At 42.2% G+C, this 13,248-nt stretch overlaps 1 protein-coding gene across 1 annotated transcript in view; it reads left to right on the top strand.

Annotated features, from left to right (window-relative positions):
• CNTNAP1 (contactin associated protein 1) overlaps positions 1-13,248 on the top strand; it is a 93,623-nt gene that overhangs the window by 53,845 nt on the left and 26,530 nt on the right. Inside the window, exons 11-15 of the mRNA XM_018567787.1 lie at positions 2,271-2,377; positions 4,744-4,863; positions 7,753-7,956; positions 11,682-11,838; positions 12,067-12,194. Of these exons, the coding sequence (XP_018423289.1) occupies positions 2,271-2,377; positions 4,744-4,863; positions 7,753-7,956; positions 11,682-11,838; positions 12,067-12,194 (716 nt within the window). The remainder of the gene's footprint in view (positions 1-2,270; positions 2,378-4,743; positions 4,864-7,752; positions 7,957-11,681; positions 11,839-12,066; positions 12,195-13,248) is intronic.

Genomic DNA, 13,248 nt, shown 5'->3' with positions numbered 1-13,248 from the left:
TGACTTCCTTTACATTGCTGCCCAGTACAGGCTTTTATATACTACATAGTTATGTGTTCTCAACCCCCGGAAATGTCTGGCTACAGGTACTTGTACAGAACAACAGAGATAACATTTGTTCTCAATCCCTCCGATATCACTAGCCCCCTTCGCCTGTCCTTGTATAAGTAGTATGTTCCATCAACCTTTTTTTCTTCTTTCCCAATCATCTATACCGTGGGAGTGACTGAACCTAGGGTCAGAGTGCATTCTGATCAGGAAGAATAGGGAGGGAAGGAACAGCACAGGCAGAGATAAACGAGAACCTGCAACAAGATGCAAAGACTTTAGGGCAATATATCAGTGCCCCCTCCACCCCCCCGCATTGCAAGGGTTAAATGCGAATTAAGTCTGGGGGGTAGGTAAAGAGGCTGTAATACTTACCTTATTCCTTGTTCCGGCCGGCTCTCAATGTTTTCCCAGAGGCTGTGGGTGGTCCCTTCACCCCATCATGTGCAGATCAGTGCAACTACCGATCATTGGGACCCAAAGCGACATTTTGGTGGGCATCCCCGGGGACCTCTCTCTGTGACCTGACAGTGTCAACTGGGACAATAGTGTAATTAGTCTTAACATAAAGTATGCTTAAATCAAGGACAAGGTAGCTGGGGAGATGCCAGTGTACACAATTAGCGACCAGTGCTGTTCTTTAAACTTTTTTTCTATTACAGAATTACAAAATTCAGCTGTCATCAGTTTTTAGCTGCAGACACATACCAGGGTTTATTAATATGAATTTGCGTGGGCTTGGTGTGAACTGCGTGAGACCGCACAAAACTGTCAGTGACACTCCCCCCTTCCAGCCCAATCAGCTGCGGCCGAGGCATTCCTTACCCCGCAGCTACACGTAACAAGGGGGCGGAGAATGCCCCAGTGGCAGCTGATTGGGCTCGGAGGGTGGTGTGTCACTGACAGTTTGCACCAAGCCCACACACATCCCTCTATATAAGGCTGAAGAAGATTGTGTTAAGCATATAGGGTTCTTTTCAAAGAGTTGGTCGAAATGAGGAGCGGTAACAAGGGAGATCTGTGATGATAGATCATAGCATGATCCCAAATGCTCCTCCTGTGCATCCGACATCAACTCTTCTAGACTGGAGACTTCACAGGGATCAGAGTGTTGTCAACGTCAATATTTTCATCACTCAATGATACAGTACTGGATTTGGGTTATCTTTACATGCACACAGATTTTATATGTTTAATTTGCCCCATAGAAGCTTCCTGGGCTGCTTTGGCTATAGTTGCACTACTGGTTTTGGATTTTGTTTAGTGTGTGAAAGGATTATAACCTGTGTTGACTGTGTACCTGTTTTGTAAACTTCTCAACTTCTCACTATATGTCCATTGATAGGTGGAAAGAGGTTTGGTGAAACAATAAAACCCCCCTTTTTTTTTTAGTAAAGTGAACAAGTATTAGAACATAACGTAAGAACAAACTATTGCTGCCTGTGCTCCATGAGGAAATCCAGATCATGGGTATGAGACAGAGAAGGGAACTTTGTTCTATGGGAACTCAGGCAGAAGTTAACATCTTTCAGATAAATGTAGCATTAGCATCATGCATTAATGCACAGCATGCAGTACAACAAAACATACCTGTGTTTTAGTGTGATGCAGGGATGTGACCCATCTTTGCATTTTGGTGTTCTTTGCTGAAAAAAAATGGAGCAAGTATGTGTTTTTGTGCATTAAAATGAGTTCCCAGCTTATTTTAAGAAAATGTGCGTGTTAATGCAACATATAGTGTGAACGGGCCCTAAACCTGTGGTTTATCATATGTAGATTGCTATCCCAAGCAGCATTTGTTCACCTTCAAATATTCAGCTTTCCTTCACTCTCTGTTCAGCTGCCTTGGTCAAAGAATTACCTGTTTACACAGAGCTCAGAGTTGCTCCAGCTGGAGCTTACACCAGCCTGAAAGCTCTCCCTGCCAGTATGTAACAGCAGTGTTGGGCTAAGCACCAGCACTCTTACATGGAGTATGGAGTCACATATTACATCATGCTTGGAATTCTGGGTCATTTTGTAGCTCTCAGTTGCTGAATAGAGCGGCGGGGAGTAAAGCAATGGTGTGTATGTGAGGGCATTAAAGAAAACCTGTTGTTTTGCCCCACATAGACAAAGAATAGGTTTGCTTTAGGCATATCAATGTTGCCATCATAGTTCTTTCCAGTAAAAAAACAGTAATCAGTGTACATACTGAATATTATCCCCTTTCTTCATCTCAGATGCAGGCCAAATCCCTGTGAACATGGAGGTCGCTGCTACCAGTCTTGGGATGACTTCTTCTGCATCTGTGACATGACTGGTTACAAGGGGGAAACCTGCCATAAATGTGAGTATCAGGAGTTTTCGTCTATTCTTAGTATGACATTCTCAAACTTTCAGCATTCTTAAAAAAAACGGAATAATCAGGTGATTTTAGTGTCATTAAAGTGACAATCTGTCCAAAACTGGTGTTTACATTTTTGTTACATACTGCAGAATTAAATCACATAACTTTTTCTTTTTTATATTATGGAGAATGCAACAAGGGCAATGTGAATAATCCAAAGTGGATGGGTGGGAACTGAAATTCTTCTGCTGAGCTTCTAAAGCAATATATTAAGACAGGGGATAAGTAAGCCCATGAGACTTTTAAATGGACTGGACCTTTAACGATAAGGGGAAAGACTTACAGCGGTATATAGCCAATTATTCTCGAGAATGGCACAATGCAGTACAAGATTCTACTTAAGGTGCCCATACACTGGTTGAAGTTCAGGCGATTTTTAATGTACTGGCTGAAATTTGCACAGTGTGTGGGGCTGTCGGCTCCCTTTCAGGCAGCATTCCTCGATCCGCTGATCAAAGTAGCAGCTGGAAAAGTTTCGAGCTATGAGAGCCGGCACCCAGTGAGCTGACAGGAAATTGGGTATTCTGACAGGTGGCGGCAGGACCTGTCAGAATACAATGTAAACAGCAGGATTCCTCGATCGACACGCTGTTTGTGTTGATGGAGGAATCGGGTCAATTTATTTTGTTCAGCCCATGGGTTGAACGAACAAAAAATTGATAGGTGTATGGCCAGCCTTAGACTGCTGTGTTTTACCTATGTGACAGATTTGCTTTAAGGGCAACAATACGTGTGATGATGAGTCCATCTAAATTGGATGCTGTTGACCTAATATGTAACAGATTTTGCCATAAATGAACATGGCCAAATCTGACTGATCTTTAAAGCAGAACTAAAGCCCTGATTTGAAAATCAACAAGGGTTTTTATTGCAGAATAGACATTGTTTGTTTGTTTAGCAATAAATGCGTCTTACCTTCCCCTTTTCAAGGCTAAGCTGCACATACACATTTAAATCCTACACTGTACAGTAGTCATAAGAGCAAGAGGTGGGGGACATCTATCAATAGGGACTGATGTTCTAGTAACAACTCTTCAAGAAGGGAATTTCCCTCACTTTGGGAGACTTCCTCTCATTTCCTTTTGCGTCTCCACGACAGTAAGTGAAGGAGCATCTCCCTGTCAGGACACAAACAGCAAAATGTATCCTGATAGGGTTTAACCCTTGCCTACGTTATCTAAAACTGAAAAAAAAAAGTTGGCTTTACATGTTAATGGTAATTGCCCAAATAATGTATATATCTAGATAGGGCAGTAGAACTTGGTGTTTCAGGACAGCATACACATGTAGATGCGGTCAACCTACAGCTGCTTAAACTACCCTGCTGTCTGTAAAGATATATTTCAGCCTTGCAAGGAAGTTTTCCAGTTATTGTCATAATTCGAATGTTTGTATAGGCACTATAAAGTATATCTAAAGCCAAAACTATTTTCTCATTTAGGTTAAGATAGATTAAAGCTGGGCACATAAGGAGTGAATTTTGGCCGATTCCGCGTGGGTGTCCCTATTGCCCCGATATAAGTTAATCATTAGATTAACTTTTGACAAGGGGATATGTTTGGGTATTCTGATAGCGGCTGGCACCACTGTCAGTATACAATGTACACAGCAGGAGATTCATTCCTACACACTGTTAGTGTGGATGGAGGGATCTGTCATTATAACCGTGTGTACTCAGCTTAAGAAATTATTAATCTGCTTATCAGGTTTCTTTTTGCCAGTTGTGTCCAATTGGTGTAATTTCTCTTTCCTTGCTGTCCTGTACACTCAGCAGGAAGTGAGAAGATATCTCTCCAAAGTGAGGGAATTCCCCTATTACGCAGTTTTCATTGGAGCACAGCCCTTATTGGAAGATTAAATCTCTATTCTTGGCAACTCAATTTTAGATTTCCCATCACTTTCCTTACTGGTGACAATAGTCTCTAGGGCACATTCTGAACCTAGACCCATTTAAAGAGCTGCATAAAAAGGAAATCTATTATTCTGACCAGAACAGTTGCAAGAAACAAGATCCCGCACGCCACAACCCCTACCCGCTGTACAATGCAAACCTGACAGGTGTTCTAACCTTAAATACACTTTAGGTTTGCATTCTGTGTCATTTTGTCTTTCTGGTAATGTGTGTAAATATATGATTTTGTTGGGGCTCTTTCACAATTTACAGAATGTTTTAATGATTTGTGGTATAAAGGTAAACCAAGTAGAAGGAACATTTTAAATGGATTGAAAACCTGATTGTTTCTATGCAGTTTCTATGCTATAGACAACCCCCTCATTCTAATCTTCTTCTCATTTTCATGATTAAGCTCTTTTCAAGGAAAACTGTGATGCCTACAGAATTAGCGGCAAATACTCTAGCAATTACACTGTGGACCCAGATGGCAGTGGACCGTTAAAGCCTTTCACTGTCTACTGTGACATTTCTGGTACTGTAATCCTATCTATTCATAGTAACAGAGTGGTATGAGACATAGTACAACATACTACAAACCTGCACTAATCTATTTATTGTTGGCTGAACCACAATGTTATGACTGCATACAAATATATATGCCAAAAATATATACAACAATTACTTGTGTTCATGGGATCAGCTTTTAAATGGATAGTTGGCTAATAATCCTTTATTTATGGTCATTTCTCCACCAGTGCTGCAACAATTATAAATGGCAGACTGCATGGTATGTGATTACCATACAAATTGTTCTGTTGTTGCTTGCTAATATAGAAATGCCACTTAAAGCGACCCAGTCACTTAGAAAACATGACCAGCTTTGTAAAAGAATAGATAATGTACTTGCCTATCCCATGGCTTATATCTTGAAATGTCACCACAGGAGCAAGGTATGGCCATGGGAGCAAGGTATGGCTAGCAGGTAAAAAAGGGGGGAGACAGAAGTGTAAGCAGGACTATACCTAGGGGTCATTTTCATTGTTAATTACAACGGGAGTGGGAAGCCGAGTACAGAGTTTGTGCGGGGTAATTGTTTTTGAATGATACAAATCAATCGAGTGAAGTGGATTGTAGAATGCGCTCTGATTTGGGGGTGCCTTAAATTACTGATGAACAACTGAATCTTAAATAAGTGTCGGGTTTATTTACAAATAGGGATATACATACATATTACAATTAAGGGAATTTGAAAGGGGAATTGGGGATAGGAATTGAGGGTAAGGATCCTACAGCTAGCTACACCATTCTCTCTCTCATTCACACAAGCCATGGGTTTTTCTCTGTTCTTCGGACACGCCTCTCCAGCAGGTCTCAGCGAATCACATTCTTGATTGCAGAGTTCAGAAAGACTTGTCTTGTCCAAAGGTCTGGCTTGTCAGATAGGTTAGTGTCACACAGGAAGAAGGTTCCATCATCTGCCCCTGCCCCCCATCCCAGCATATATGCCTTGCTGACACAGGTGAGGGCAGTAAATACCAGCAGGGGGTCGGGCTTGCCCCCGGACATGACAGTCCAGCAGATCTCCTTTGATCAGTGTCCAGCCCCAAGAACCCTTTGATGGTCTTCATTTGCATATCAAACAGCACGGGCAGCTCACGATATTAAGGAACCTTTCCATCAAAGATGTATCATAGATGTCAATTATTTTAGCTTCCAACAGGATGCTTTTATGATGATTGGCTTGCATGTCATATTTGTTTTTATTTAGAATAAGATACATTTATTGAATATGGAGGTTCAGTGTTAAAGGAGAACTATGGGGTTAAGGCTTTTCCCCATAGTTCTCCTTAGCGTAACGGGAGGACCCAAACTAGCATCCTCCCGTCACCCTAGGCTCAGTATACCACGAGCTGTAGCTCGCGGTATACTGAGACGCCGCAGCTGAAGCGGTACCCGACAATTGTGCCAGGATTCGCCCGGCTGCGTGACTGACAGCTGGCTCTCCCTATCTAGAGGCAGAGCCAGCTGTACCCGCCCCCTCCCCGTCCGTTCCGCCAGTCAGCGTTGGCGGATCGGAGCAGGGAGGGGGGAATCCAACCCCTCCCCTGTCACGGCAGATAGCTGTGACAGGATCGAGAGGTGAGCGAACGCCGGTATGTGTTCGCTCACCTCCCGATCTCATTGTCACAGGTCGGCTAGAACTATGAGCTGAGTGAAAAGCACTCACCTCATAGTTCTCCTTTAAGGTAATCCCCAACTCAAATTCAGATAGGAGTAAGTAATACTAATAAAAAAGGTTATTTCATGATTTATTTATTGCTACAATAATGGATTGATACAAAAGGATAAAAATAATATATTATATTTAATATGATCACTGAATATAAAAAATAATATCCATTTTTCTTCAACTTGAACTCCAGGCTATTAAAAAAAAAGACATTGTCACACTGTAATCATTAATATATCATGGAATGTGTTTTTCAATACAAGCAGTGTTCGTACCTGAATTTGACCTTCAAGTAGCCTCTTGTACTTCCTATACAGCAGAACTTAGACTGGGAGAATAAGTAGCAGTACAAGGCTGTGGGTGAGAGAAGACTTTAGGGTGTTAGTGAACAGACAGGGCTGTGTTGTGTGGCAGAACTGTGTAATTTTCAGGCCTGGATGATCAGATATACAAACCCTTTGACAGATAAAACAGCTCCCATGCACTGTATGTATTTCATCTGTGTATTTAGCTGTTTTCTTGGAGTTCATGTTCACCTGTGATTTTCCCCTTCAGAGCAAAGCAACAGGTTGACCTGCGCTGGCCTTTGCTTTTCTTCCACTCCATTGGCTGGCATGAGCTAGGAGAAGAAGCCCTGTGTTAGTTACAGCTTGTTTTCTTCAGAAAGCAACCACAGCCTGAGTAGAAAAGCCTGTCCCCTGCTGGCATGCTGTAGAGAAGGACCCTTGCTCTCTGTGAGGAAATAGTAGTCTCTCTGCAGAGGTCTAACATGCCCCCTGCTGGGTCAGAGCTAGAGCTGTCCATTCAGTGGAAAGCATGAGCTTTGCTGATGGCAGAGCTTTAGGTCTGAATCAGCAGGGGTGTGTTGGCCCTCTGCAGAGAAACTATTGCACCCACACAAGGAAAAGGGTCCTTCTCTGCAGCATGGCGGCAGGGGACAGGCTTTTCTACTCAGGCTGTAGTTTCTTTCTGAAGAAAACAATCTGTAAGCAGACCTTTTGTTTTGATGCACCTGGAACATATTTAGCTGATGTAAACTGAAAGTTCAATTTTGTTTTAAACATCTGGCTGAATACATGTTGCTCATAATCACTGCAAAAATGACATTCTGTTAGCAGTCTCTACTGTTTAAGTGACACTATATTAAACAAATATATAAATACCTTACTGTTGTTGTTTGTTCAGTATCAGAGGAAAGAGCTTGGACCATAGTACAACATGACCGGTACTATCGCACTAGAATTGTTGGCTCCAGTCCGGAGCAGCCGTTCTTAGGAGAGGTGCATTACTGGAATTCTTCGTGGGGAGAGGTGTCTGCATTGGCCAATGGATCAGAATACTGTGAACAGATGATAGAGTTCTCCTGCTACAAGTCTAGGCTCCTCAATACACCAAGTATGAGATGAATTATGAATCACCAATAATACCATATGCTGTATCATCTAATGCTTTCTAGATGTATGCTAAAAGGCAACTAGTACAATTATGAGTGCTTCCTACATGGTGCCAGGAATGCTGCTCAGCTCACAGTCACCTTTTGTATAGCTAAAAGTCATGGTAACATATTTGGCCTATATTCCTGCCTAGCTTTATAAGTCTATCTATCATTCTTGTAATGTTGTCGTTTGGAAAGGCAGCCACTACCGGTATCCAATGTCAGATGGCGGGTTTTCAAGCAGCGATTCCTTTCCACTATAGATCATTGACTTTATCAATTGTAGCAGTTTGTTACCAATGACAGCTTTCTAAAGTGACAATAGAAACATGGAGCAAAATAGCAGAGGAATATGTATATGGCCAGCCTTATTCTCTAACTATTGCTCTGCTGTAACTGTAAACATTGATTTATGTATGTCATATGTTATGGTTTAGTCTTTGTATACTTTGAAAACTGAAATAAAAGTCTAGGGCTGCAACTAATGATTAATGCACAATTTTTTGCAATCGCAGTGCACATGGCATTGCGGTACCGTGCATCCCAGTGCGCACGCGAGTGAGGGTAAGAGGCGCGTTTGGGGTGCCATTGAAATGATTGGCACTGCAACGCCAATCCTGTGTGCGTCCAAGCATGGACACCCGCACGGATGCGCATACGACAGTGTACGGTTGCATCCTCCCATAGGGAAGAACAGGCTGTTGCGTACAATCACACGCAGTAACTGTCCTTCCCGGGAACGGCCCGATGTGGATCTGTACGGCCCCACTCTACGCTGTGTGAATGAGGCCTTAAGGGTTTTAGGTTATTCCATATACTGTAGATTAGTCAGTATTTTGTTGCACCTATCTCAGGGTGAAACATTTTGCTGCATTGTAAATAAATAGATTTGTCTTTTGAATATGAATAGATAGTTTGTCTTTTCATTCATAGGTGGTACCATTTTACAGAGGCTTAAAAGATTGTTAAAGGGCAGGGGCGTAACTAGAAATCACAGGGCCCCATTGCAAAATTTTGTATGGGGCCCTGTGATTTCTAGTTACGCCCACCTGATAACCCAAACAGCCCACCTAAGGGTGACCCTGCAGAGCTCAGCAGCAGCGGCTGTGAGAAGGAACGGAGCGTTCCTCCTCACAGCCGCCAGTGACAGCCAGCAGCCTGGCTGTCCGAGCAAGATGCCATAGCGACCCAGGCGGCCCACATGGCATCAGGGAGATGTCCTGGCCGGGCCCCGCCGTGCCTCGGGCCCCATAGCGGCCGCCTGGGTCGCTATGATGATTGTTACGCCACTGTTAAAGGGCATGTCAACACAAGGCAGTGCATCTCTGTGATACTTGCACATGTTTTACCCCTTTTACTGCCACAAATTTAAGGGGTAGATAAATCTAGCTCAGTAACCCTTACATCCGCTGCATTCCCTGCTACAGAGTCTCTGAGGCATGTGTTGACCCATATTAATCAATGCAACAGTCTAAATAGGCCAGCGGGGGCTTCATTTAATATAACAAATAGAGGAAGCAGTTATGCCCATTTAACTTATGACCATGTTGCTGTGAGTTACCACATGCATGTTAAAGTGACGGTCACGTTTCCCATTTGGGTCAACATGACAGGCTCTATGAAATGTATTCCCCTCCCACCAACCAATTTATACTTATCCCTCCAGGAATCTACTTCCGCTCCTGCCTCTAGTTTAACGCAACGTAACTGCTGCTTCCAAATATAAGGGAGCTTGTGACAGTTTTTACTCTGCTTATATTTTGCATTTTTCTCCATTTTACTCTATTTCCCCATCAACATGCCAAATTTGTTTTAAACCTTTCCGTTTTTATTATACAGCTCATTTTAGACCCAATGATGTCATCACTTGGTCTCTGTGCATCTCAGATCATGGCTGTTGGGAGGGAGCAGCCAGTTGATATACATATGTTCCTGAAAACATCACAGCACCCTGCCTCAGCACTTCTCTCAAGAGTGCTCACCTCTGATGCAAGCAATGGGTGGCTCTTGGGAGGTGTTATGCAAATATCAAAATGCCTTGATGGATGAATGTCAGTCTGGGTATTCCTAGGCATGCTGTATTTGCAAGCATGGCACCCTAGGTAATATCCACATATGATCCAGAGTCTCCTTAATTGAAAGAACTAAAATCCAATGAATAAAAGGGCAGGGGATATATGATGTTGGATGTCTTCCAGACAGGAAATGAGGCAGGCTCTACCTGAATTGCTGCAGCTTCTCATGTACATTGTTAGAAGATCACAGTGTGCAGTAAAATCAGATTAAGCAATTTCAGTACAAGAGAGCAGCCTGTACAGATGTGCAAGACTAAGGGTAAGGTTGGAGTTCAGCTTTAATTGCTTTGCTGTTTCTGCTTAGGGAATTATATTCTAAAGGTACAAATTATTATTGATATGTCACATAAAACTGTGGAATATTGTCAGACAGTTAGTCTTTAGATTGGTCCTCTTTCACAATAAATGACTATGGTATCTGTATCTGAAAGGCTCCATTTCCTGCTCTTCACTATAGATACATAAAATAAACTCACAATCATCCCCAGTCAGAAGGTGATGATATTTAGAGAGTGATAATCTGTTTAATTATACTTTTTTTTTATTGACCCCATGTATATACATTATACAGATGTATTATATCTTCTGGGTGACAGAGGTGTGTTAGGGGTGCATAGCTTGAGAAGAATGCTTTACAATGTGATCACATGTTTACAGGGATCCCAACCTGAAAAAAGCAATTTCAGGGAGGTGCCCTTCTCATTTCAGGAAGGTGCCCTCTGCCCCCCCCCCACCCCCCAATCTACGGGGGTGGGGGTGGAAGAGAGAACCCCCTAAAATAATGGCAGATCGCACGGGAAGCAGTAGCTTCTTTGCTATCTGCTGGGTTTTGGGTTCTGCTGTCAGAATAAAAAAAAACAAAAAAAAAAAACAGCATAGGAATGAATAGCAAGATTGCTATTGGCTATTTCAATTTGCAATATCAAATAGCAAGCTGGCTATTGCTCCCTTCCTCTGCTGCTGTCAATCACTAGAAGAGGACCTGGTGGAGAACTTCAGGTCCCCCTCTGCTGATTGACAGCAGCAGTGGGCGGGTGCAATAGCTAGTCTGCTGTTGGCTATTGTAAAGTGAAATAGCCATTTGCATTCCTATACTGTTGTTTTTTTTACTCTGACGGTGGACGGCGGCCCCAATGTCAGAAAAAAAAAACAGATCGCAGGGAAAGGTCAATACCAGAGTAAACCTTTCCGGGAGAAAATGTTTCTCTCCCGGGCGGCCAGGAGCCGCTATCTAACAGCGGGAGACTCCCGGCGCGCTCCGGGAGAGTTGGGATGTCTGTGTTTATCTCTTTTTGTAAAAAGGGTTCAAAGTGGGTTCAGCTTTCATATGGCAGAATGAGACCTTGTTTTCTACTATCTTTATATAGGAAATTAGTGAGATGTTTATGTTAAATTATATCTTATTATTTTAGTTAGTAAGCTCTCACGGGCAGGACCCTCCAGCAGGGCCCTCCTTACCATCTTGTCTTGATTTGTATTGTAACTGTAATGTCTTCCTTATATTGTAAAGCGCTGCGCAAACTGTTGGCGCTATATAAATCCTGAATAATAATATCTCCTCCTCTTGTCGCAATGGTTCTGCTGACAGTTCTTATCTTGTACTTTTCCAGTGGGATTGCCATACAGCTTTTGGATGGGAAGAAATAACGAAAGACATTTTTACTGGGGTGGCTCTAACCCTGGAATTCAGAGATGTGCCTGTGGCATCGAGAAAAGATGTGCGGACCCCAAATTGTACTGTAACTGTGATGCTGATCACCTTCAGTGGTAAGTAAAAATATGATTTATATTCATTCTTTACATGTCACTTATCTCTAATATTGAATAGAAAGCTCAAATGTACCACAGATATCCCACTGATTTATTACTCCATAAAATGTTATTGATTTCAGTTAATAGTGATTGTTGGCAGGGATTCTTTTTATAGCTTTTCCAATCATAGAAGAACATTCAATGTTGAAGAGGATCAATAAAACTAATACAACTCTCTTTTAGGAGATATGACAAAGGTTTATTGACCTTCCGTGATCATCTACCAGTGACCCAAGTGGTTGTGGGAGATACCAACCGCACTAGTTCTGAGGCTTGGTTTTCAGTTGGACCGCTGCGCTGCTATGGAGACAGTAAGAGACATCTTTCATATTTAAGAATTCAGATATGTAAACAATATTCCTTAGCCAGCAGATCATCCCTGGATTCATCAAGCTTGGCCCAAAAGTGTGACTAAGAAAGAGCCATGCTTAGTCTGAATGTGGAACACTTATTTTCATATTGCCTTGTAAAGGGCTATAACCACAGATCACAGTGCCCCATAGCAAAAATGTAATGGTAAAAAAACTCGGTTTATAAAAGGTAAACAGAGTCCCAACAGTCCCAGTTTACAGGACCGTGCTGCCACCAATGTGATATTGTTTCTGTACCGTACAAAAGGAATCTCTGTACTTTCAATAATAACACAAAAAAATAACAGAGCGTACATAAATAACTTAGAAACTGGGCTGCAGAGTGACATCCTGTGAATGGTCTGTTCTAGCTCCACATCTTCAATAGGAAGTACTGTACTGTATGTTCATAATATATTTCTCAAGTAACCCTTACAAAAGTAGAAAGCACTTTGGGGTAAAGCCATATTTTACAAAGCTGGCTATATTAATAAAAATGTATTGTATTTGTATCACTCAGCTGTAAATCTTCAAATCATCTCTGAATTGGTGCTGACACTGTCCTTCCTTCTGGATGGTGGCTACTTTTGTTCCTCATGGTCGCTGTGTGTGTTGTAAGGTAGCCACTGCTCCAAGCTCACTCTCATGACGGACTACAATCTCAATACAAATTAGTTGACTAAACGTGAGATTGTAGTCCATCACGGGAGTGAGCTTGAATCAGTGGCTACTTTACAACACACAAGGACCATGGGGAACAAAATTCCTATCCTCCAGAATGAAGGACAGTGTCAGCATGAATTCAGAGATGATCTGAGCATCCACAGCTGAGTGATACACAAAAAGTGTACAGTTGTGTTAATAGTTAAGGTACTTAAATGCATTTTTAAGATTTAACTCTGGAGTTTAGTGTCACTTTAAGTGTCCATTCCACTTTGAAGAGGGTTATTTGTGCATGCTTCCAGAAAAGCATTGCCATGAAGTCTTCTTGTCCCTATGTGGTATAGTGAAGTCA

The sequence above is a fragment of the Nanorana parkeri genome, unplaced genomic scaffold (genome assembly GCF_000935625.1).
Source record: "Nanorana parkeri isolate BGI_ZX_2015 unplaced genomic scaffold, ASM93562v1 scaffold1092, whole genome shotgun sequence".
In the NCBI taxonomy this organism is placed as follows: domain Eukaryota; kingdom Metazoa; phylum Chordata; class Amphibia; order Anura; family Dicroglossidae; genus Nanorana; species Nanorana parkeri.
Note: the sequence above shows the minus strand (reverse complement) of the source record. Positions and strands in the feature narration are given on the sequence as shown.